Source organism: Scardinius erythrophthalmus, assembly GCF_964197995.2.
Source record: "Scardinius erythrophthalmus genome assembly, chromosome: 5".
In the NCBI taxonomy this organism is placed as follows: domain Eukaryota; kingdom Metazoa; phylum Chordata; class Actinopteri; order Cypriniformes; family Leuciscidae; genus Scardinius; species Scardinius erythrophthalmus.
In genome coordinates this window covers 12,978,096-13,005,851 of record NC_138225.1, presented here as the reverse complement: position 1 = coordinate 13,005,851, position 27,756 = coordinate 12,978,096, and the positions used below count along the sequence as shown (strand labels likewise).

The 27,756-nt window shown below is 37.3% G+C and overlaps 1 protein-coding gene across 4 annotated transcripts in view; it reads right to left on the bottom strand.

Moving 5' to 3' along the window:
* The window catches only part of coro1ca (coronin, actin binding protein, 1Ca), a 50,834-nt gene that overhangs the window by 18,502 nt on the left and 4,576 nt on the right, over positions 1 to 27,756 (bottom strand). The window contains exons 1-3 of one of the 4 annotated variants that reach the window (XM_081366062.1): positions 27,289 to 27,441; positions 26,163 to 26,199; positions 6,882 to 7,081 (exon numbers count right to left, since the gene is read on the bottom strand). In XM_081366062.1, coding sequence (XP_081222188.1) covers positions 6,882 to 7,081; positions 26,163 to 26,199 — 237 coding nt within the window. In that variant the 5' untranslated portion in view covers positions 27,289 to 27,441. Of the gene's footprint in view, positions 1 to 6,881; positions 7,082 to 24,612; positions 24,817 to 26,162; positions 26,200 to 27,288; positions 27,442 to 27,756 lie in introns of those variants that run through there. The other 3 variants (XM_081366064.1, XM_081366063.1, XM_081366061.1) reach the window with 3 other exon arrangements.

The following is a 27,756-nucleotide window of genomic DNA, read 5'->3' as shown; positions in this document are numbered from 1 at the left end:
TATCAAAGACTCTATTGGGCGCAAGCACTGTGCTTCAGCCAATGGAGAGGAAAGAGGAAATGGGTCTGGAAGGTTGACAGGCGGGGAGCTGAGGATGACCATATAAGGTAAAATCTGCAGTCAGTAGCTGCCAGAGCTCAGCCAGTGCAGCAGGAACAGTAGGGGGCTCCTGGAATACAGACTGGGAATCAGAATGACACATCAATGGCTACACACACAATTTAAGTTACATCTGTCCATGTGGCTGCACAGAATATATGGAGGTGGACTTTGAAGTAAAGCCACTGAACTCTCACTTCCTTTGTGTGTGCCCCCTTTTTCCTGTTTCTCTCTTTCCTCATCTTTGGTGCTCTCATTCTCCTGCTTTTCCTCTTTTCTGGGAAGTTACGCATGCGCACGGGCCCAGTTCAAAGGCAGGAATCCCAACAAATGTGTCCAACATATGGCTGGATCAATACGAAACATTTTGGCTTCAACATGATACAAAATCAATACCTTAAGTAACAAATAAACAGCCTTGGGTGACTGATGATATAAAACTATTGCAGTATAGAGTCAAAATCACCGTCTTGGTGAGTATCCTAGTAAACATATTTGTTAAGTGAACGAAAACAGTCGAGAAAAAAACACAATCAGTGTATTGGACCCGTGAATTATATCTTAAAGTGACAGCAGCCTAATATTCCTGCTGCTGTTTTTAATATTAATGTTAAATCAAACAACAGGCTTACTTCAAAAATAAAAAATAAAAATAAAAATCACTCAATTGTCTTGACTGAATAACTTTTGTAACTTTAATAAGGATTCATCTATACTTGTGCAGTGAATACTATGCAGTGTTATTACACATTTGATTACTTTAGTTAGATACAGATTAGATAGATTATGTACAGAAATGAAATACTGTTAGATCTACCTGAAAACCCTGAAAAGCAATGTTGCATCTGTGTTCTGTTGTTTATTTGTGCTATTGCTTCTAGTTTGATCATTGGTTCTCATTTTATTACAGACTGTTTAATTGATTTTAATAGTGCTTGAAATGTATATTTTATATTTATGTAGTGTTTTTATATTTGCAATGTTCTTGCATTCCATGTAAAATTCTGGCGAGTAAAATAAAAAAATTTAAACTTGCTGGCCAATGGCGACTCAAGCTTCAGTGTCCATAGAGGGCCATTGGTCATTTTATTAAATTAAAAAAAACTCCACAAACGCTGATCTCGAAACATTTCTACAAGCAGAAATGACAGAAGACTGAATCAAATGACACTGTATTAAGTTTCAAAGTGAAAACTAGTCACTAAATACACCCTATAAAAGTCTGCTTCCTTGTCACTTCAGGATTTGAGCTCTAAAGGGAAATTGTTGCTAATATCATAAAGGCTGGCGGCATAAGGGTAAACGGCAGTTTCCTGCAGGATGGTTCATATTTCGTGCTATAAACTATTAGAGGTGGTCAGAGAGAAGGGATGAATGGAAAGTAGGAATGCAAAGCCTGCAGAAGGCTACAGCCATCCGTTTCCTAGCACTTCCTTCATATGTTAATGAGTATACAGCTGAGTGAAGGGGGAGGGTGTTGAGAGAGAGACAGACAGCATGTGAGTAGTTAGACACCTGATGGTCTCTTGAAGGGGAATAATAGTCTGAGTCATGCTGCTCTGCCTCCCACACAAAGAATCTAGCCGCAACCCAGCTGAAACTCCCCTAGACTCAAAAGACATTACCACAGAACATCACTTATCCTTACGGCAAAACGTACTCGAATACACAAATGCCTTCACTTAGGAGCAGGGCATCTAGTCATGACATGCCAAGTTCAGGTAAATATAGAAGGCAGCCAATCAAAAAGGAGTATCTGAGCACAGAGCAGGCAAGCAATGTCTAAGATTAAACGAACACTTAAAAAACGTACTTTCTAAAATTAACAAAGTATTTGTAAACAAATACAATAACAATGAAAAATTATAAATAAATGTATTTAAGTGAATTTAGGTATCACACCACTGTAAAGTATGAAAATTTTATTTGCTAAAGGTTATGAAATGATTAGTGTTTTAAAGGTTACATTTAAATGAGTGTCAGATGACGGCAAAGATAATCTAAATGTTAAGAGGAGAGACATGAACATGACCAATATCGAGCGTTACCAATATATATATAAAAAAAAATCTAATATTAAGGAGGACGACAGGATAACGGTTTAATGTTCCCTGATGAAAGCAAGCCAACTCAACAAGTCAACCCACCCTCATTTTGCCACGGGACATGCTGATATACAAGTCTATCACTACCCTTATCGTCACTCGCCCTCCTGTCTTCCCAAACCTGTATTACTTGAAAACACTGAGACATTTCTCAAAATATCTTCTTTTATGTTCCTCAGAAGGAGGAAGAAAGCCATTCAGGTTTGTAAAGACATGAGGCGGAGTAAATGATCAATTTAGATAAGCATACTGAAACTCCATCAGCCTTGCCACTTACACATCAAGAGCTTCGAACACTCAACCAAACAGCTACCATTGCTCCTTACTGGGAAACAGAAGAATAGTTGTGAGGATTTTAGGGAATCAAGTGAGGATGAAGAGTTCCCATACAGATTTTTTGGGAAACAAAGACCTGGCATACACACAAGAACAATAGCTCCCCCAGAGCCAGCTGTCTGATTGCAGGGGGCTGCTGGGAAAGGGGTGTCCCGGGAAGACGGACCATAGACAGATGCAGTGCTGCACTGAATCCGAGTTGATACTTAGGGAGGGGTGCAAAGCAGAAGGACAGCAGGCACAACACAGACACAAAAAAAAAATGCAAACAAATTGAAGTGAGAATTTTTTTGGAGGCTAAATGTATATTTAAAAAAAAAAAAAAAAACTTGCAAAAAGTATGCTATGACAAGCCGCACTCACACACAAAACCCTCTGATGTCACATACTGCAAGTTTGGCCGTCTGAACTTGTCTAAAAATACTTTGCTGACAATATCTAAGCAAAACTGTGTAAACATTTAGACTATAAAAGCACTGACATTCAGATTCCTTCACAAAAACTTTAAAGTTTCAGGAAAAATGTTCAATCCCAGCTCATTTGAGTCCTCATTGAGTGTCAAAGAAACACACAGAAATATCAAGCAATCTGCTCAGAGAAAACACAGTGAGAATATATATATATATATATATATATATATATATATATATATATATATATTTCCACAGATTAATACATTTCCCACACACTTGCATTGTGAGTCTGACTCTGAACATTATGCTCGGAATGACAAAGGATTTATACTGGTGTAATCCATCACTTTTTAAGATGATAAGGCTCTTTATAAATGCTCCAGGAAAGCAGCCTGCAGGAACCGACAGTGAAACTAATGATGTAAATAACACAAGATAATTATAAGAGTTGGTTGTAACTGAGCTCGTCTGGCCAGGCAGCCGAGCGCTTGAGTGTGACATCATTTACGAGCGGGCGCGAGTGTTCGTGTGTGACGCTGATGACAGACGAGAGCCCGAAGAGGTTTGGATGTCACAGTCGTGTCTGAGCGCTCTCTAATTACAGAACGCTGTTCCGCTTGTCAACACCACTGCTCTGGGTTGTCGTGCTAATCTTGCCAGTATTACCACAGTAATCTGAGATGTGGCAAATGACACAGTCAGATATACAAATCCAACAATTTCACAGATGGCTATCTACAAAATACAAAACTAATAATGAAGTCTGAAAGGATTCAACCAAAAATGAAAAAAATATTAAATAATAATACTAATTTACTCATCTGCCTTATGTGGAACGTAACATTTTTTTGAGAAATGTCTGTTTTTTTGTCAATAAAATGGCAGTCAATAGTAAAAAAACAATAAATTGTTTATTTTGGGGTGAACTATCCCTTCAAAACCAAAGTAGGGTTTACAGCTCATTCTTACAAAATATTATGCTCACAGGAAGGCAGTACTTGCATGTTAAGATAATGCCTAGATTCCATTATAGAAACAAGATTTTCTTTGTGTACAGAAAAATTAACTAAATGATTGTAGAGAAAACAACTTATTATAATCACAATAACAATAATAATCATTATTGTTAATATTATTATTCGTCAATATTTTTTTGCTAATTGTTTTCACAATCTAAATGGCCATCAAATGTATCTTTGTTTTGGTCTGTCTAAATGCAGCTTTACATTTCTCAATTGAAAATGAATGGCTATGTTGAGTAAAAATCAAAACAATATATAAAATAAGTTACATTAACTCTGCTATTGATGGGTATCGTTCTTTGGAGACCCACCACCTGGTCATCAGTAGACCCGATAAAAAGGTTGAAAAGTATAAATATCACTTTTAAATAAAAGTATTTCAGTCAAACTAATTTTTTGCCTTTCTCTACATAGAACTGAAAACCAGAAATGGGGAAATGAAGGCCACTCCTTCAAACTATCTGGGAAAATCTGAGTCAACCACACACTTCAACATGCACAAACATGCAGACGCACTACTAAACACACGAATGCTCAACAACTAAACCAAGAACATAACAGACTAGGTGACAAGCTTCATCCCGGTGAAGCAAAATCTCTGGCTTTGTAACTCAAGCAGACGGTGGTAGTCAGTGACAGAAGGTTAGAGAGGATAGTGCATTAAGTTCAGAGGTAACAAAATCCCTACAGGCCCAAGATTTTCATCACACATATCAAATGACAGACCGCTGCGGATCCAGCTCACAAATTCGACTTTTGTCATCACATTTGAACTCAGAAAGCCATTAGAAAAGAAGATATCTTACCATCATTGGGCAACGGTAAAGTCTTAGTTGCAATTGTCAATACTGTTGCAGCAATGTTGACACTTTTTGTGTTATTGATGAAAATGACAACAAAAGAAACGATAAAAGTGTGTCATTTATGTTTTTTATCATTAGCACAGTAAAGTGGGGGAACAGCTTTATGTGGTCTAGATAATTTGTGACTTTAAACATCTAAAGTGTTTTTGCAAGTACGTGAAACAATACGTTTCAGAATAACATGGGCAGAACATGCTCACCAACAGCTCAAAGTATGGAATCTCATAACGAACTGGTTAACCATTAGCCAACAGTAAGGATTTTTACCAAATAATCGGTTAAACAGTTTAAAAAGTAAAAAAAAAAAAGTTTTTATTTTATTTGATTTAAAACCCTTGCTACATGATTAAAAAAAAACACTATACATAAAATTTAGTAAAAAAAAATAAAATACAAGTTGCATTGTATTTTACATTAATTTAAATACCAGTAACTAAAGCGAAATGTTTACAAACATTATAAACATAGCTATAGGCTATTTTAGTTCTTCTCACTCCATAACAAAATGAATCATACTTTTCACAAGGTTGTAATTAAGTGTGTGTACATTCAAACATGGACAAAGACCATGAGCGTGACACAGCTGGAGTTCAAGCAGGCTTAAGTGGAGGGAGCAACTCCACACTCTCACCTTAGATCAAATTTTCAGACCGCAAAACCATTTAGTCACTTGGCTCTTTCTCCATAGTTAGGACATAATCTCCTCAGCTTCTTGTAGGTCTAAGACTTCTCTGCTGATTCAATGTTCTTCTCAAACTTTAAAGAAATGGTTCACCAGAAATATTTACTTGTCTTCATGTAGTTTCAAATCTGGATGCTGCTTTTAATCCCTTAATACAAATAAAGAAGAAATTGATGAATCTTCTCACTAATTTTTTCCATAAAACAACAATTCAAAGTGACCAAGTCTTGTCAAGCCTCAAAAGGGAGTATAAAAGAACCATAAAAGTGAATCGTTCTGTGAGAAACAGACTAAAATTTTAGTTTTTATTATTCGCTGGTAACCTCTCATTATGAACTATCATTATATGGAAGAGAGAAGTGTAAAGTTCCTTTAAAACTTATGAAGCACAGTGACAAAACATAACAGCATTCAGGTTTGGAATGGCATGAGTAAATAGTAAATATCATTTTTGAATACAAGTTGAACTATCCCTTTGAAAAGCTTCAGATGTAGAAATCAAAATCTAATATCTCCATACAGAATCTGAACTCCATACAGATCAAAGCAACACATTAAAATGTACAGATTTGGTCATTAAATATTTAAACTAAACTAAGCATCCTTCCTTGGATACTTCCAATAACCAACTTTTCCTATAAACCATTCAAGGCTTACACAAAATATGTCACGTAAATTTTGTGTCCTCACAAAATGCAAACTAAAAACATCACAGCCAAAGAGAAAATATTTGATGATTAAAATACTGCTATGTGGAGTGAGATATCACAGCAGTGGTGTGGAAATTGAAAATGTACACTACAGTTCAAAAGTTTTGGGTCAGTAAGATTTTTTTAAAGAAATCATTACTTTGATGTAAATGTTTTAAATTGTTAAAAAAAAAATTGTTTCTGGAGCACTAAATCAGCATAATAAAACGATTTCTTATGGATCATGTGACACTGAAGACATGAGTAATGGCTGCTGAAAAGTCAGATTTGCCATTACTGGAATAAATATTTTTAAAATAGAATCCAGTTATTTGAAAATGTAATAATACTCACAATATTACGGTCTTTACTGTTTTTTTAATCAAATAAACGCAGCCTTGGTGAGCATTGGACACTTGGGTAAAAAAATATTAAAAATCTTAAAGACCCCACACATTTGAACGGTTGTGTACATCAACATCAACGACTAAAAGTCTAGCAAGAACATAGTATTATGACAAAAAAAAACATCCCATCACCTGTTTCTCTCACCTTATAGTTTGGTCAACAAACTAGATTTTGACTAGCCATCTAAAACAAATGAATATAAGACGCATGGACATAGAATGAAGAATTCCATTTAAGCACAGTGTAGTTTTACAGATCTCTCACCTTATGAAGAGGCAAGACCATAAATGCACCACCTCCGCTGGCTTCCACGATTATGGCAACAAATTTGGGGTTAACCGCGCAGAAGGCGCTGTCCCACGTGACCCGGGACACCCTGATGTCATCGTAGCACTGGTCATTCTTCACCGCCTGGCCGAACACATGCCGGAACTTACTCTGTCGTACAACCCGTCTGAACATATCTGCAGAGAAGAACATGACAAGAATGATGAATAAAGCAAATCACATGACCTGAACGCTTCCGTGCTTTCACTGAACAGATATGAGCCATGTACAGGAAACACCATCTGAACTGCTTAAGATGCCATTTAAACTAATGACAAGTAGATGTCAGAGTAAATGTCAGTCTTACACTGTTTAAAGAGTGTCTTAAATCCACTGGCTAGTTTAAATATAATCCTAAAACACGACAAGCGCTGCAGCGTTTGCACTAAAAGTTAATAATTACCTGAGCAGAACAGTGGCACTCCAAAATGACATAGTAACTGCCATATTAAAATGATTTAAAAGTGTTTGGCATAAAGAATAATGATGAGATCCATCTCAAAAAGTGTTGCTGAAAAATCAAAGGGAGTTTAAAGTGGGACAAGCTCGATTTGACATCACACATGCCAGATGGGTTCACTATCCCGAATGTGGAAAAAGCTAGGATAAATCCCCACTCAGAGAACATTACTCACCCTATTTCAAACGGAAACTCCACATAAGCGTCAACACATCACGTTGGTTTCTATACTATGTTTCGGCTTGTCTTGCTTTAATTCTCAAACAAACCTGAATAACAAGAACATTCTGTCTTCATGCCATTTCCCAACAAAAACAATTGAGGCCCAACTAAAACAGGAGAAACACTAGGGCTGGATTGAGACAAACTGTCAATGAAAAAGATAAAGGAAAAAAGCTAAAAACAAACTTCATTGCTCAGGGGATCAATAACAATGTGATTAAGTCTGTAATGTAGTTCACACCTAAATAAGCACATTTAGACCTACATTTTAAATAAATAGCTTCATAATCTCGGTGCAAAAGGTTTTGGCAGGAGTTAAGACTGTGCTTGATTCTAGTAGCATCTTACATGGTAGACTTCTAAAATCATGTTCTAGATCTTTGATAGATTATGAACAGTTCATCCAGGCATACATTTCACTTTTAAAAATATGTTTTTACCTTGTAATGTTTAAACAATTTTTAGATCCGATCTTTCATCTAAAAACAGCACTTCTCTCTGGACTTGAGTTCAACGGTCACATCTCAAAATCCAATCCTTAAGTATAGAAGCATAAGTGTAGTTCCAGTAGCAGTCAATCGTGAAGTGTGGAGGACGAGGTGCCCTGAGGCTGGAGTAACATCAGTGGGGAATGAGGTCAGAAAGCAGTTCATGTCGGTGGGTGGGTGTGGCTGTTTGACTAAGGAAGAAATTTGAACTGTGTTGCATGATAATAGAGCGTCAAGCATAAAAGGTTTTACACTAATAATCACGTGCTACAAATTCTCTCTCTCAACACCCCTCACCTAACACCAGTATCTTAAGACACAAATGGCCAAACCCGATTGAAATTTCATTCGGATTGCAAGGGGGGGTTTAAACCTTTTCTAATCCATTCGAAAGGACATGTAAACACTTGATCGGATTGAAAACCGAAACAGGAAATTTCTGCACATGTGCCGGATGACGCACAGAACAAGCTGTTGTTGTTGAAGTGTCATAAATGACTGTCGTGTCGTTCTAAAATTCTCGTTCCACTTATCGCCTGTAAAGTGCTGCAGGACAATGTCATCCCAGCAGTCCTTGCTTCGGACTCTCATCCACAGATGCCTTGTTTTGGGTGCGGAAGGGGGGGGTTTTACTGCTTGATAAATATAACAAATTTTCATGTGCTCATTGTGTCCTAATCAGGGCCTGAAATAGAGAAATATTAATGGGACAGTTTACCCAAAAATTAAAATTCTGCCATCATTTACAAGTTGTTCCAAATCCATATAAATTTCTTTGTTCTGCTGAACACAAAGGAAGAGATTTTGTAGAATATAGGTAACCAAACAGTTGATGAGGCCCCACTGACTTCCATACAATTTTCTTTCCATACTATGGAAACCAATGGGGCCCCACAACTGTTTGGTTACCCATATTCTTTAAACTATCTTCCTTTGTGTTCAACAGAACAGAGACATTTATACGGGTTTGGAACAACCTTAGGGCGAGTAAATGATGACAATTTGAATTTATTTATTTACCCCTTTAAATCTGCTTTTTAAAACCAAGAAGAGAAACGATGGCAGGATGATGGCTAGTATATTCGTGCAGTGTGCACGTCAAAAGATCAAATCTGATTTTAAGGACATCTTTTCCCTGCAGCTAATGTGTTTACCAGCACAAGGGCGGGACAACCTAAATCAAGTCTCGCCTTATATTTTTTCTTATTCGAGAAGCGGTTTCACTCATGCGTCAGGATAAGGAACAAAAGACTAATCACGACTTCCATTTCAAGCCAACTTTAACTTCCTTATAGCATTGCTAATATATGTTAATATATAAATATTCTTATTCCTGTAAATAACTGACATTAATTTGCTGCACTGCATGTCAAAACTTTACCACAACTTCCTAAAAACATGCTATCAATCACTAGAGTAAAAAGACGCATCATGACTTTCTTGTTATAACCACATAGAACAGTAAGAATGAATCCAATGTAAAAGGACACCGAAGATGCCGTTTCAAAGTCATGAAATGGAAGTATCGAGAGATCTTTTTTGTGACGTACATCCGAGTGCAATGGATTATGGAAAAAGAAAAAATGTAAGGCACTGAAAAGTGGAGGCAGACGAACATGAGCTTGAGGGGTTTAAGCAGACTAAATGATTAGAGTCCAGCATTTATTATTGGATTAAAAAAAATACATGTGGATGGATGAATCGGTCGCAATAAGATAAATAACATGTATTTCAAAAATAGATCGGGTTAATTTTTTATTTTGTCAACTCCACCTGTAACCAACCATCCTTAATGCTTGAACATATTAATCAAAAAAAAAGGAAGAAAAATATACACCCCGTTTCTACATTCTTTATTTTTTAACTTTTTGCAATTTTTTTATACACTGGGACAGTGAGAGATGAGACAGGAAATAATAAGACAAGGGGGTTGGGATCAGGAAATGGCACGAGCCAAGCTCGAACTCGGGTGACCCGTATGTATGCGGGCATGCTTGCAATACCAGAAAATGTTTCCTAAACTGCTTTAGAAGAAGAACAAACACATTCGTCAGAGACTCTGTGACTACCTTATATCAGTAATCATGATGCTACATCTCACACCACAGAAGGACTCACACAGGGCACTGCAGCAGGTTCATTCGGCTGGAGGACTCGAAATACCACACTTACACCAAACAAACTCAACTGCTGCCGTTTCCTCATTCCCACCCCTTTCATTGCCTCATTTCCCATAAGCTGCCAAGGTCGCCCGTCCGCCAGACATAAGTTGTCTGCAATGTCTCAAGGAGCAAAAGTGGAACTGAAAAGGTTTGTTTGGGCAGGAGAGATGGCTCTTCACATCAAACTTCTCTAAAAGCAGCTTTAGGTTCAACAAACTGTCTTTTGTGCAAATAAGGATGTACAGAAACAGTCTGGGAAACAGAAGGTCACGGTTACATCGCTTCTCTTCTTGGTTACTGCTTAGTTGATTAAAGCAGCTAATGAAATGAATCATCAGAGAGCTACAAGAAAACAAACCACAAATCAACAAGAACAAGCTTTATCTTGTAACTTGTATAGTCGGGTTGTGCCGAGAGACGATAGTATCAATGGCTGATGCATTTGACAATAGAGATTATAATTGGCCAGTTTTCCCATTAATGTATTAAATTATTATTATTATTATTATTATAATAAAACAGAATATAAAACTACATCCTACATCAAAACTGAATTGCAAGATGATCTTTTCACAAATTGTCAAGAGTACTTGTTATATAAATATCTTAAAATATTATTTAAATATTTTTAATATTATTTAAAAATATTAAGCCAATAAATTAGATACCGTTATCAGCACTGAGGTAGATTCCGCTCTCGTTGTGAGAGATTTAATGTGCTGTGTAGCATGAGATGCCAAAAGCTCGGTCAGTTTTTGTTTTCACCTTCAGGGAATAATTGACTGTGGTCTGAGACTCCTTTACCTAAAAGTTTGCAAATTGCATGATATCCACGGGATCGCCTCTAGGGTGAAATCAAACTCTATCACCAACTCCATCTTTGCTCCATCATGCTCGCAAAATAATAGAAAAAGATTCTAATTTCCCGCGATAATAAAACCAAGTAAGTAAATAATTAAATAAATTAATAAACAAGTAAATAAGTAATGATCAAATCTCAATAGACAAAATACTGTTCCATGTTGTTCCAACCCTGTAAGGCTTTCGTTCATCTTCGGAACACAAATTAAGATATTTTTGATGAAATCTGAGAGCTGGCAAGTTTCGATCCCATAGAAGCCTATGGAGGAGTGAGCCAGCTCTCAGATTTCATCAAAAATATCTTAATTTGTGTTCCAAAGATGAATGAAAGTCTTACAGGGTTGGAACAACATGAGGGTGAGTAATTACTGATAGAATTTTCATTTTTGGCTGAACTATCCCTTTAAAGAAGGGGGGGGGGGGTATCATGCATGCCTCATCTGGCTCAGTACACTTTTCATTTTCAAGCCTCTGCAAAGGTTCAGTCAAACATTAGGCTTTCTTGAGCATTCAGAGGCACTGCTTGTATTCTCTTGTCTGTTTTAATCAATCACTCACTACATCGGATATAAAACAATCCCAATATACAATCCAAACAGAAAGGTATAATTCAGAGCATATGTAATGCAATACCTCACCATTGTGAAATTCATAAATCGCCACACCTTAAAATACAGATAAAATCAAAGATTACACAAATGTGAATCACAGTTTTACACTCAATCTATACCAGAAGCAAGTGGCAAAAACTACAATCGCTGCCATTATAAATAATTTCAAGCATCCAACATTGCTATGCTTGCAGTGTAGATCGTGTGTGAGGAGAGAAGTGCTTGTAGTATATTCATAGCCATATACTCGGCCCCATAAAGTGATAATCAGATGGTCTTACCGTGCCAGAAGGACAACCTCGCACAAACAGCTCCGGAAAAGATCTTGTCTATAATGGTGTTCTCAAACAATTAAAAAGCAGTAAAGACTGGAGTGAACTTAAAGTGAACCTTTGTAAAGTGCATTCAAATTCTAAAGACCCATGGGCTTTTTACAGTGACCCAAACCGATCATGTTCAACACTGCTAACTCAGTGGGTAATGAGATGAGATTCTCTCAGTTAGAACAGCAAGGTGTTCAACCATTAAATCCAATCTAATCGGACAATGTAGCCTGGCTCAATGCCACCTTTAACCGATTCATTTGGTAAAGTACTTGCTTATGCAAACAAACAGTATGTAATACAATAGGGTAAATCCAGAAACAGTTAAAGATAGGGATGAACTGATATTAAAATTCTGGTCAATGCAAGCCGATTGTTATTTTCACGTTATGGCTGATAACTGGCCATTAGGTCTAAATAAATTAAATTAAACATTCAACAGTGCACACATCAGATATGGTAAAAGGAAGCTCAAGCATGTTTGCTTGACCTGTGAGAACCAATGAGGTTCATTCTCATATTAAGCAGCACATTTGAGCTTCCTCAAGAACCAATGAGGTTTGTTCTTGCACGTCAAGAAGCAAGTAAGGGCTTCTGTTTAGGTTCTGATCAATGTTTGTGTGTCAATAAAAATGATTGAGTTTCTTAAGAAAGTTTGGACTAAACCGCTTGATTCATGTGGATTAGTTTTACGATCTCTTTATGAACTTTAAGCAACAAAGTGGTGGTTGCATGGACTGTCAATGGAGGGACAGAAATCTCTCAGATTTCATTAAAAATACTGTCATTTTTGTTTCAAAGATGAACAAAAGACGTACAGGATTGGAATGACATGATTGCGAGTAATTGATGAGTAATTTTGTATTTTTGGGTGAACTAACCCTTTAATATCAATCACATAAGAGTCATATCCAATGGCTGTCATATCAATAGACTAATGAATAATTATAAATTTTTTACCACATTGAGATCACGTGATTAGCCAAACACCATTCACTAAATGGCAGTAACTCCATAATTATAGGACCATTTCAGTGATGGAATAAATGAACCGTGGCTGACTTGAACGCATGACACAAGTACAAAAAGTTTTCAAGTGGAATGATTCCTCCTCCTCGTTTTGTCTGTCTTGCATTTTTGTAGTTCTCACATGCACATGTGGAGACCGAATTTGCTCCATAAATTTGCACTTGATTTGACATCTGCACCGCTCTGAAGACCCAACGTGGCATGTGGCCGTGAAACCAGATGAAAAGCACTGACCTTGTGCTCAATCTGCTCACCAATATCCTGTAGCTGGTGTTTAGTCTCTACAAAACACTGGCACAACGGAATGTCACAAGACAACTCTTCCGTGAATGCAATACACAGATACTCCGCCTCACATTTGCATCTGCTGTGTGAGAGGTTAGCATGTGGTCACAACTGTGGCTCTCTTGGCAGTCATGCTGCAAGCCAGGTGGAGCAAGAGAAAAAACGAGATGTAGCGTGAGGGAAAAAGAGAGAGGGGCGTTGCACTTTGCGTAGATTTGAATCAGCAGGTTCATGTAGTCGAACTGCGGTTGGCTGTCTGAAGGCAGAGTCTTGCTGTTGTCAAAGTAGAGCAAAGTACTGCCAAGTAACACATGGTGAAATCCAGCCTGTACTATTTACAAACACTCATGAATCGCCTAGCAACACCAGCAAAATACCACACCAGGAAAGAATGGAAAAAAAGGTAGAACCAAGTAGAGAAGTAAATTTGGCCTTTTAAGTACAAAACGTACCCAGTTGACTCGGAGACTCTCAAAGCAGAGCTCTCTGATGTGTAACTGAATCACATTGAGATAATTTTCAGCCAAAAAAGGCTATAATACAAGGGTCTATTTTAGCAGACAGGCCCACCAATATCACTCCGAGGCAAGCCATAGAATAAGTCAAATAACCTGCCAAATGATGAATAATTTGAGGGTTTTAGTTTACTTTAACCAAGAACACACACACACACACACACACACACACTACAAAACTGAAGCTCACCACCATTAGATGTATTAAAGGGATAGTTCAATTACTTCGTGTCATTTTAAACCTTTAAGACTTTGGTTTATTTCATCTAAAAAAAATATATTTTGAGAAATGTGTTTTTTTTTTGTCTATACAATAGAAGTCAATGGTCACCCAACCTGTATTTTTAACAACATTCTTGAAAATTTCTTCTTTTGTGTTCCAAAGAAGAAAGTCATGCAGGTTTGGAGCAACCAGAGATAAATCAACCCAAAAGTTGAAAAAAAAAATTTAAATATTAAATTTGCAGCTTGCACACTTTACTTAGGCCTAGGGCTGGGCGATAAAACGATAACGATATGTATCGCGATAGACACGTAATCAATATCAATAAAAAATGCGTTCGATAAAACGTTCGATAATTTTTTTTTTTTTTTCTTCGTCGGAAGAAACCAGAGGTTGCGAAAGCAAATTTGGTTGCATGAACAAATTAAGGCACTCAACTCTCTGGTAACCTTGCAACGTAGGGGGTGACACGCAACAGCCAGTCAGTATGGTTGCGCAATATTGTTGTCTCGTGTTGGATTCTTCAGTAACAGAACCGGCGTGTAGTGATACAGCGATTGTTGATAAAACAGGAAAAGTCAGCTCGCCTGACTTCAAGTCTGACCGTAGTCAGACCATGTCGTCTGCAAATTATGCAAGACCATCGTCAGTTTCTCTGTTATTCGCGTGCTTATGAGCTGTTTTAACGTGTGCGTTTCTCAGCGCGTACACGTGAAGCTCACATGCACTCTGTCTACCTATTGTGCTAATACTGTTATATACACACAAGGTTTACATAAACTAGTCGGATATGTCTAAAGTGAAAGCAAAATTGAGAGAAAATCTGCTTGTCAAATGCGTGTATATTAGACGCGTCGCGCGCAGCTCTTAAAGAGACAGTATAGTAATAGTAAACACGCTGCCGCTTGTCCTTAAAGGGATAGTTCACCCAAAAATAAAAATTCGCTCATTATTTACGCACTCTAATGTTGTTCCAAACCTGTATTAATTTCCTTCTTATATTTTCAAATATTAATATTTTGAAGAATGTGGATCCAAACAGTAAACAGAGCTATCCCTTTAATGTTAATAAAACAACAAAATGCAAAGAGAAAATCATTCACTGCTCTTGACTGATAACTTTAAAAGTAGCTTTAATAAGTATCAATGTATAATTTATACAGTGAAGTCTGTTTTGTTTTATTTTCATATTTGTTCATTTAATTACTTTCTTCAATGCTACTGTTAAATACACCTGCTGTAGCTGAAAACATAAAGCACTGTTTATTAAATCTGTATATTAGGTTGTGTGTACGTGTAATGTGTATCTTTGATCTTAATATTTAATAACAAAGAACATAATGAGAACTTTTTTATCTTCGCCCCTGTCTGCCATTCTTTTTTGTTTTACATTTTGTTACCTAAGGCTTTGAGCATTACAACCAAACTAATGTCCATATTTTAAAAACAGCCACAAAATAGTAAAACCAACATAAAAAAGAATCGTGATAAAATCATTAATCGTGATTTTCCTGAAAAAAATCTTAATATTATGTTTGCCATATCGCCCACCCCTTTATAAAGCATTTCTTACGTATTCTTTAATTTTGCACCTTAATGTTAAGAGATAATTGTTAAGTGTTCATTAGGGTTGTGCCGATGGACGATATCATCGTCCATCGTGATGGCTGACTGACATCACGATGGAGAGCCACTATCGTGATGCCACGCCCCCCACCCTGTCAGACCAGCCCAGTCTCACGGCAGTTCGTTTTCGTGTGTACACCAGTGGTTGGGAACCTATGGCTCGTGTGGCTCGCAAGGTCTCTCACCCTTTACCAACAAACGATAAAAAAAAATGAAGACGTGTGTGTTCAGTGCTGTTCGCGAGTGTCACGAGTCACCACAGTAATCAACCAAACGCTTACGTTTCTGTGGTAACCTAACAGTTACAGCTCCTGCACTGGGATTCAAGCAGAACAGCTTGTTTAAGGTGATGGCGAAATTCATTTTAAAACAGCAATGAAAATGTAAAAGTAGGCTTTATAAACTTTAATATATCCTTTTATTGAAACGGGTGCTTTGCTGTGCAAAGAGAAACATTTCACCCGTTGGCCGCTGGTACTTTCACTTTTGCCGCAGAGACCTTTATGTCATAAATGTATCGTTGATAATCCGCACAGATTTCAGTTGACGATTATGTAAAGTTCATAACAAAACATTAATGAGAAAGAAAAGAGCAGGATGTGCTATTGAAAAGAAATATTAAAAGCACGATAAGTCGCGAAAGAGAACTGAATTCTACTGACAGGATGGTGCGCGCGCGCTCCGAGCGCAACATGGTCAAGTAGTCTTTGTCTTCGGTTGCGCGCCTGAACGGCCAAATAAACATAGGAATATTTCAAAATGCCAAGTCTCTGACTATCCCTGTCTCTTAATGTGCACTATCCCTGTCTCTTCGTGATCGTCAGCACCCCCCCCCCCCCCCCCCCCCGACGATATCATCGTCCATCGCGATGTTTTACTGTAAACATCGTCAACTGCCAATTTAGGGGACATCGCCCAACCCTAGTGTTCATTCAGATTTTAGACAAATTATTTGAGTGAGTGTTTTCCATGGTCGTGTTGACATTTCTGCCTTTATAACTGATGGGATTATAATCAGAAAGTTTAAAATAAAAAATCTTTAAATGTAATGTATTTGTCTCCTGGACTGGTCCTTATTTTAAATATGTCATAAAAAATATCAATAATTATCGATATCGACCGATATGAAACACTTATATCGTGATACAGTTTTCAGCCATATCGCCCAGCCCTACTTAGGCCTATACTAACATGTTTTTTGTTGACATGGTAGGAAATTTAGGATTGTAACTTAAGTGAATGGTTGATATTGATCAAAGTGCAACATGACAGACAACAATAAACTGAGTATATTAAATGCACACAGGGCTTTAGTCTTTTAGTGTAAGCTTGGCATCGGACGTAAATTGACTCCAAATCTCCAAGATGTGATCGATTTCACAAAGGAAAGGCTAACAAACAATGACTTCACTCAACGGCCCATGTTCCGACAAAAGACACAAAACACGACATGCTGCATCACTCCAGCACACAATAGCTGTCTTGACACTTCCATGAGTCATAAAAAAAATTCCACATAGACCATCCAAGACCGTTACATAATGACATAAAACATCCATTTATACAAATAAAAGTCCCCTGTATAATTTCACCACATAATCTGGCCATAATCACCAGCTGAAAGGTTCAACATTGTTGTCAGCACATATGTTGAAGAATCTTATTTAGCAAGACACTGACTGGAATGAAAATGTCCCCTAAAAAGGAAACAATGGGAGTCTCAGAGCGCTGGAGAAAGGGAAAGTATAATTGTGCGAATTCATTGCCAAGCAACACAATATCAATTTACAGCAGGATGATAGAACTCCATTCTGAACTGAATCTCAAAATATAATGCGTGAGAAATGTTCCAGGGGACAAAGCGAGGGATAAAAGAATTAGTATGAAAACAGATCCGTGATTATCTGACCTTTAGTCCGCAGAACATGGATTTGTTGGGAAAACAAATAGCAAATGTTTCAAACATACAGTTAGAGTAAAAAGTGACCGTTTCTGCAAAGTTCATCCAACATTTTTTTTAGCTGAATGCATGATTTTTCCACAAAATATTGTAAAAGAAAAAGAACATTTTAAACATTTCATAATGATGCTCTAATCGCAGGCCGCAAAAATAAGATGGAAACACTGACAGAAAACTCTGCAAAATGTCAAGCACAGTTCAAGTAAAGTGTCATAACGGTCTCTTAGGTTCATAACTGTCTTAACTGCAAAATGAGTGTCATTTATCAATTCAATTTGGTTCGATGTCAAAGAATCAGCCTTGTTAAACCTCTCCAGCCTCCCCTGCACAAACCACACTGCATTTGCTAAGGGAACTGACATTGAAGCAGCCTGTGAAAACACACTTACACAATACAGCACAATTCCAACAAACAAACAAACCAAGACGCAGCTGTGATTTCTTTGAAGGGCACTAGAAAAAGTCAATGTTTACCTCAGTTTGTGCTTTTGTCAGCAAAATAAGAAAAGAAGACCTTTACAAAAGTTACGAGTTACAGGACGTTCGAATAAACACTGTTCTTTAACATTTATACATTAAAGTTAAATTGCCCTTTATGGTGAAAAAAATTGTATATGGTTGGTTTTAGAAAGAACAAACTATGAATCGCCATATAATTTATGGTGGAAAAACAGTAAAGGGACATTGCAAGAAGTCCTTCTCTTCTCATTTTTGTTATCTGTAATGTACATAGGATGTTTTGTGTTACATTTAGTTTTGGAGGATAAAAATCAGATTTTTGGTAGTGCAAGTAGATTGCTATATTATTAACATTATAGCACTATGAAATATACAGGCACCAATATGCCATCCTGTAATACTGAAAACGTTGTTGGGGTATATTTACAGTAAATGTCTAGAACCAGAGCTGCAATTTTTTACTATAAATATAACAGTTTTACAGAGTACAACAAACCTATAACAAAAAGTCATAAATGTAAATGTATAACACATTCTGCTCCATTTGTGGTGCAATGGATATAAGACATTTGATTTGAGGTAGGCTATAATTTAGTGTGTGAAGAGTTGTGCTATCATTTTAAGCGATAAAGCGATCAGACTCAACAAATCCAATTACTCATTATTTCCTGGCAGGTTAATAAGGATTGCAAGCCAACTTACTGCCAAATCAATACAGACCATAAACTGATCTTTGTGTCCATGTACATTCCAAGTGCATCCAGCAATGCTTTCCTTCAACTGTGTGCAACTGCATCCTTGTGTGGGTCACCATTAGCACGGGAATGCAAAAAAAATCTATCAGAAGTAGCCAAGCAACCCTGGCAAAGACGTTGAGAATTTATAGCAAAGTGAACACAAAATGCAGATAACATCTAATAAACATACTGGCATAGAGTAGAAGAAGTGCAAAACTACTTCACTTTGCCATGCTTGTGTTCTGGGTTATACGGTTTAAGGCTGGGAATTTTACCCTGGGCACTAAAGCATAAAACTCCAGATAATGTCCAGAAAGATGCTGGACAGTTTTCCAAGGAATGTGGAACAATGAGAACAATAAGGCAGGGAGGCATGCTCTCACACTCCTCACCCATTAAAATCTGCACAAATAATACCACAAAGAACCAAGGATGGAATTTACACGGTCACAACAGCCATGTTAGAAGGCTGCCTACATGAACAAAAGTGGTTACAGATGGCCAGAATTGTTGTCATCCAAAACAAGCTGCGGTAAAAAACAAGTTTGTTGGTCTAGGTTTCTCAGCCACACAGTATTAAGAAAACAAGGGTCTGTCAGACACAGACGAAAACGTTTGATCGTAACCTGCTTCAAGATGGTCCAGGTTTGCAAGGTGGATTACTGCTTATGAGGAATGAGACAAAATAATTACTTTGTCAAAATCCTGACCTGGATACCAACTAAGTAGTACTGTGAGCAAGAAACTTAATGATGCACAGATCCCTGACCACAAACTCAATCCAGCTACCGTCTCCCTGTGAACAGATGCTGAGATGCATGAATGAAAACGAATCGCTGTTATGCTGCTATTATATCGCCTAAAGATGATCTTGATCACACTTTCATTTAACCATCAAGAGGAAAAGCCAAAATCTCTCTTTTTTTATTGAGGCGGACTCTCACTTCACAATGAGTTCTGGGCAATGAATCAGAGTGATACCGCCTCCACAACCATCTGAGGCGATTCCTTCACTTCCTGAACTCGGCAGTGGACAAAGGAAGCCTTGTAACGCAGCACTGTGGCATCACTGGTCTACCGGATTCATGGCGAAACCGAGAGAGTAAAGGCTGGGAAAGCCTTATCCAAAAGCTGATCAGAGAATACACGTGTCCTTTCTTTTACATAGAAAAGTATGATCTTGATCGGTATGAAATGGGGATGTTAATTTACATAAATTCCCATAATCGATGGTTGTTTAAATTAACGATCAAATGCTTAGAAGCTTAACTTTACAGTGAATATAGTGAATATGGCCATCACTTAAGTGCTTTTAAATTTGCTGACATAGAAGTGCTCTATTTTCGTAGTGTGAATTTGTGAAATAAAAGAACTGCTTTAAATGAAAATGTGATCTGTAAAATCCTCACAGATAGACTTACGTAGTCTTCCAAGGATCCTTCAAATAGAGAGACTTCAGCTGTGCTTGATGACGTGGCAGCCGAGATATGCAGCCTTACTAGGACACAGCCTTCCATTTGAGTGTTGATCACCGAGTGACATGACATGCTGCTTGGCTAAAGCTATAGGCTAGGACCTCTGGGATCCGATCACGTTGCAATCACGACGCAGTGTTTTCCAACGTCATTTGAAAGTTCAACCAATGGAAACTGGGTCTCAGGTGTGGTGAGTGGGTATAGTGGGTAGGAACAATGTGCTGAGACCAATCGGACACTGTTTCATGCCTGGAGCACACTTGGATCGGTTTAAAATTACATTTTAAAATATAATAGCTATTATATATAGTTACATTTGTAATAATATTATACAATATTACTATTTTAACTGTATCTTAGTTCTTTTGAAAAAGATAAAATAATAATAATAATAATAATAATACATATTCCAGACCACAAACTTTTATAGTTTGTGTTTGAGGAAATATAAATTAAATAATAATAATAAATAATATTGTGTTAATCATTTATCATTTTATAAAAAAAATGGAAAATTGATGCACAAATAATTTTACCTAGACCCATCCCTATTGCATATGTAACTTTTTTTTTTTTATATATAAAATCAGACACATTGCTGGACTCCAAAAGAGAACGCTGCGGCAGAAAAAAGGCAAAAGACCGAGCGTGTGACAGCTCCAAATGAAGGAGTGTAAGAAAGTGAGTACAAGATAAGGAGAGTGTTTTTGCATGTAGTCAGACAGAGCCATTATACACCATACATGGCTCTGTTTAAAAAATGTATTTAAATATTCTCAACACAAGCACACCCTTCACTCCTCCTGCCAGCCACAGCCCTGTATATCTAGAATTCATTTGACACTTTTGGGTTCATTATGGCACCCAGATGTATACGACTACAAGGATAAAAGAATATTGTTAAGGACGTTCAGTGTTGCCATATCCTGTTTGTCTCTGGCATGAAGACTAAACCCAGAGGGAAGGTTAACAATATAAAAAGTCAACAAGAGTATTAGGTGGCACCAACCCAACCTGCCCTGATGTCATCATAGGAGAGGTTAACATGATGTTTCTAATCCAGATCAATGCGCTCTCTAACTAGAAAGGCATTTGAATACATTGAGATGATTTATCTGCAGGCCTGAACTTCACTGAACTTGGAAAGCCCATCATTCATTAAATTTGACACATCCCTTGGCCTTGTGAGACTATAAAATATTCTGGCTATTTTAATCATGCTTTCAAAACTCAGTTCAATATTTATAATTTTGCCTGAATTTATTTCACCAGTAAAATCACTGTGACTATATACTCAGCTATATCAAGCAGCCCTGGCAGGGTCTATACACTACCATTAAAAATGTTGGGGTCTGTTAAGCTTTTTTTGGTGAAAAATGTGTATACTATACTATACTAAAATAATACAATTCTATTTCAGATAGATTCTGTTCTTTTGAAAGTTAAGAATCCTGAAAAAAAAAATTATTGTGTTTTTCACACACACAAAAAAAAAAAAAAAAACAGTAAGAAATGTTTTGAGCAGCTAATCAGCATATTAGATTATTTCAGAAGGACCATATGACACTGAAGACTGGAGTAACTGTTAAAAATATAGCTGACAGGAATAAATGACATTTTAAAATATATTAAAATAGAAAAGTTATTTCACTTCATTTTAATAATATTTGACCATTTTACTTTATTTCTGATCTCAATAAATGCAACCTTGGTGAGCCAAAGAGACGCTTCTTTCAAAAACATCTTTAAAAAAATCTTACAAACCCCAAACTTTTGATTAGAGTACCTGTGTTATTAAAAGCTCTTTCATGCTCTGATTTGTAATGAATTGTACAGTCTCACTCCTTAGGCCATAAGTCAATTACACAAATTATGAACTTATTCTCCTTGTGGAAGTTTAGCTTGTTTCACAAAAACTTGACTGAATTGACAGTCGACTTGTCTGAGGTTTATTAGCTTGTACTGAACGAAATTACGCTGACAGATAATTCTGCTTCCCTCCTCGTCAGACAGGGTGTGGTTCATCGCATGGTGCAACTGGTGACAGCAAGTTTCTGTTCCCTTAGGCAAGAGTTAATTTTGCAGTCCTCTTGAGTCTTGGAATGCTTTGGGTAGCCGTGCCTGGCTGTCATATAAATCCCACACCTTTCTGACAACTCATTTAAATCAGTTTTTTTTTCATATTGCATTCGCCAATCAGTGGTTCAGATATGTAAATAGAAGGCAAAGCATCAGCCATGCAAATTAGTCAGTACAAATGAATAGGGAAGAAGATTTCAAGTTTTTAAAAGACACAGAAGCACAATTCAAATGCAATAAAGGTGGAGATTATATAATTATAGTGAGAATATAGATATAGTCTTTTTGGGCCACTTTTATGATACTTTCATGTTGTTTTGTGTCTTTTTACAGGCTTGAAAATATCAGTGAACACTGATTGCAATTGTATGAAAACATTTGTCAAAAATGTGTTGTTCAGTGGTAGAAAAAGTCTACGGGTTTTGGTCAACATTAGAGCAAGTAAATGATGAATGCATTCTAACAGCCTGATGAGTCACGAGCCACTCTGAATGATCCTGCCATTTGCCATTGGGAATACAGAAGGGGGTTGACACCTCCTAAATCCTATTCCTGCTCCAGGGCAAATGTAATGGAATTTCAGCTAAGATACTGCTGCCTTTCACAAGCTCAAGCTTGAATCTCTGCCACTGCGATCATCTACATTGTTTAAATAACAGCCAACTATTCAACTAGTAATCAGGTCTAACGTTAGAGAAAGCGCTTCACCGTGTCCTAACTACACTCGACGTATGTTAACTACACTTACCAGTCCTAACCAGCTGCGACGACGACACGCGGCGATTCTATTTTAGAAAAGGTTTCTATTTTTCTGCAACGTCGCACTGAACAACAAACATTAAGTGTGGCAATGATAATCTCAGGTACTGTTTATGTGCTTTATTTAATGTCAAAAGCATGCAATGTGACTTTGAATATCATTTAGTGCTCCCAGCTTTGTAGCTGTAAAAGCAACAATGGATAATTCACCTCAGATCTTGAAATTAAACAAATGGAAACAAGAACGTTCTTCAAACTGTGATTGTTTTAGTGATTCAGCAGCCTAGGCATTTGAATAATATTTAAATTGTGTAATATTTGTGAATTTGATTATGTAGCCTACTTATCAATTTTCTTGCGATTGCCGTCAAGATTACTCTCGTCTCTGGTGCCGTGCACTTGCCGCGAGAGCCCGCCCACACGCTGTTCTGATTGGCTGTCGCGTCACGATTATTTGTCCCTGGAATCTTATCGAATCGCGTGTGGTTAGGACAAGGTGTTAGGCGTTTTCGACTTGAAGCGGTGCTGCGCAGACGGTTCCATGCCTTCAAATTTTACTGAAGAGCAAGAAACTTTAAATATGACAATTTAAATTTGAAATATGCATGTTCTACCTGACTGAGTGAGTGTCGATTAACTGTTAGCATCCCTAATAAGTACATCAAATTAAATTCATAAATACAACACAATTTTAACATTATTAAAACTACATACTGAGTGACGGAAACAATCTTTGTCATATAATGCACTTGTTTGTTCACACTGAGTTGACAGTTTGAAAGTTCTTGTTTCCTTTAATTTATTTACAAGATCTGAAGTGAATTATCCATTGTCACTTTCAGTAATACAGCTATATAGGTCATGCAAAGCTCATGCAAAGCCATAAATAAAGCACATAAACATTACCTGAGATACTTTGAGTGTTGCTGTTATGAGCTTAAATGCATAAATAATAAGCTTCTACACACGAAACTCACAACTCGGACGACCAACACCAGCTTAAAGTTTATAACGAATAAAGTACCATGAAAGGTAGCATTCAGAATAGAGCTGGATCTGTTGTTTAGCCACTGAAGATCCATAGTCGCATAATCAACAGAAAAAAGCCTGTCTTGTTGACACGATCACTTTTGAACGTGCTTTCACAGCTTGTAAAAGGTAACATTTGACTATGCAGCTAATTGCCATTCAGGAAACAATGAACAGAAGTGAATAAAAAAAAGGTTGAGGTGTCAAAACCTCCATAGCTACTCTTCTAACCCGTTAATTGCCGTAAAAAAATTACTCAATGTGGCAAATCTTCCTCAACAAAAGTTAAAATAAGTGCAAAGAAAATGCTTTATAACGACAGTCGAAGCACGTCTTGAAAAAGGGTTGCATTTGACCCTGCATACCTGCTGGTGATGAGATATCCATCGCAAAGCTCAACTCTGACGCATGCAGCCTAAAGGACGTGCACCAAACACAAAAACCTTATCTGGTAAATGTGAAATGCAACCTGAAACGGTCTGTATTTAGAGGAAACAAGACTTCCTTAAAAGTCTCAACAGATCCCCTCTGCCTATACATGTCCACAGTTGTTCTTCTCTATCTCTCTTACACACACACGCAGCCGAAGCTGCATCCTCTCCAGCCTTGCGGCAGCTTCCTGCATCTCCTGACTAATTTTACCCAGCATCCTGACCCATTTCCCAAGGATCACAAGGAAACAGGCACAGAGTAGCCGATGCAATGACGTCCATATGCATAAACAGCCTGATGCATTCTGACGGCCAGCCCAAACATGACCATGTCAAGATTTCAGCGTGGCCTCAAGCTTTCATGCACCAGCAATGGCTAAGCAAGAACAAAGACTGGTCTAAAAGGGCTATAACTAAACCATAATGTACTTTTATCCATGTACAATGTACTTTTATCCTCCTCATTCTATAAAAAATTTATTTGATATTTGAAATCCATGAAATGGAATTGTAAACGCAGTCAAAACAACCAGTATATAAATACTGAAAACAGACAGCATCAATCCAAATATATCTGGTATTTCTTAGAAGTCTCAACAAACTTTTTTTATGCCTTAAAATATGTCACAGTATTTGTGGTTTCATTATTTTTATATTCTTTCCTGCTGCCCTGGCAAGTTACTGAGTCAAACTGAAACAAGCCAGACAATATTTCAGTGTGGTCGACACATGGGTAACCACAGAAAACCCTGCACGCTACATAATATTCACTAAAACACTAACCGGGTGTAGCAGCCCAAACACTTGTTCTCCGCCTCTGAGATGACTGAAGGTTAATTCGAGAAGTAAAAAGTACAATAAAATTAGAGACAGAGAGTAACCTGAGGTTGAGTCATGCTGAATGGAACAATATTAACCAAACAACCAAAGGCTATTGTATTTCTAACTGAAATTAAAGCAGCATTTTGCCATTTCAACATTCTTGCAATCATAGAAAAAAGAAAGTGCTTCTAAAGAAAATGGAAGGCTATAATATTTCTTTAAAAATAAAAACTTTAACCTGAAACCACATAGCATGAAAGGCACACTCAGCAAATTCTGCTCACTTTTATCTTGTTTTTATTCAGATTTTAAAAAAATGCCCCACTTCTATTCTCAATCTCAGCTCCGTTTTACGTTAAACGCATTATTATTAGAGGCTCCGTCACGACAAGACCAATCGTGTGATGTCAACATGGCAGCACCCATAAAGGGGCGACCTACTCCATGTAGAATAAAACTGCTTTTTCTAGAAGACTGATATTGACTTGAGTCTTCATACCACGTGTATCATCATACCAATGACATTTCTTAATAGTTCTGTTCATTTCTTTGTGTAAAAAGTTAATTACTGAGTGCACCTTTAAGAAACCCTCCACACAGACATCACATTGTATTAAGGGTTAGTTCACCCAAAAATGAAAATTCTGTCATCATTTACTCACCCTCTTGTCGTTCCGAGCCCGTAAGACTTTCGCTCATCTTTGGAAAACAAATGAAGATCTTTTTGTTGAAATCTGAGAGCTTTCTGTCCCTCCATTGACAACTACGCAACTACCACTTTGACGCTTCAAAAAGTTCATAAAGAGGTCGTCAAACTAATCCATATGAATTGAGCGGTTTAGTCCAATTTTTGTTTGCTTTATATGATCTTTATCTTATCTTTGGGTGAACTATCCCTTTAAGTTTCAAAAATGGTTTATAATGCATCCGCCCTCTCAGATATGACAAGATAATCCAAACCTACAAGATAAACCAACTGATTTAAACAAGTCTTGCCCACTGACATGTTACCTTATATTTCTCTACATTTCCCTCTGCATACTAAAATAATTTATTAAAATAATTTGATGACTCTGCATATCTGCTGGAGATCACTTGTCCCTAGGCTTGACACTTCTGTGATACTGACATAAACTTTCATTATTGCTCTGAGCAGTGAATACAGGACAAACCAGACTAGACTGACAGTTCCAACAACTTAACCAAGATAGGCGTTGTCAAAAAATTAAGCTATATCACATTGGCTTGTGTGGCAAATTAAAGTGGCTAAACTTTAGCTTTATTTGTTCAGTGATCACTCGCTCTCTGTTCCTCTAATGTGACCAGCAAATAAATATTCGAACATTTCACACTAGTGATTTCAAATCAAAGACTACAACATTATACACTAACAAATTTAAAACAAAAAAGTTATGTTTCCAACATTCTATATTATTACTACAATTATTATTAATTCAAATATTCTAAACTTATAAAAGAGAGCCAGATGCAGCAGCGGTTTGCTTCCCACAAACACAGAGGCAAATGGGTTATTTAATCCATCCATCCATACAAATCAAAGCATTACATATCCACCCTGAAAGCATGGCAGTTCAGTTCAGATATGAAACATGAATTTGTTAAAGCAATCCCCGTTTTGAGCATTGCAGATCAGCCCATCTGGCCTGATCCACGCTGCCATGATCCCTTTCGCATGGACAGCAGATTCTTAAACTTACGCACACCAATACAGCCTTTGCCTCATGTTATAAAAATTACGTAACAGATTGAGTTTGCGCCTATTCTTACCTTCTCAGCTGTCGTAGAAAAAAATATTTCCAAGCCCGACTTTAATTTTGCTTTCTACAGCAGCACTCCCTGATCGCGCGAATGTTCCCTATGTCTCTGCCTCACACTCAACTTGTCCGAGACTCGCCGGAAGCCACGCCTTGTTTTGTTTTCTCCGCCCCACAAAGAACGTGATTAGATATAGGGGCAATGAGTGGCGTCAAAGATCACCAATCACAGAACATACTAATTTTAGCCCTGCCCACACAGAGCGTAAACAGGTATGAACTTGAGTGTGTGGAGTCAGTGGACGACGTTGTCGACGTGAATGCGCTTACTAGTAGAACCAGTTTAGCGCTGAGGACGTCATACATTTAGTGAAGTCAGCGAACACTAAGTTACATCGATTGGTAAGTTGATAGTATCATAGTGATAACACAGCGAGCTCTAAACACAATTAATTTTGGATAGTTATTTGGCTTTTTCCCC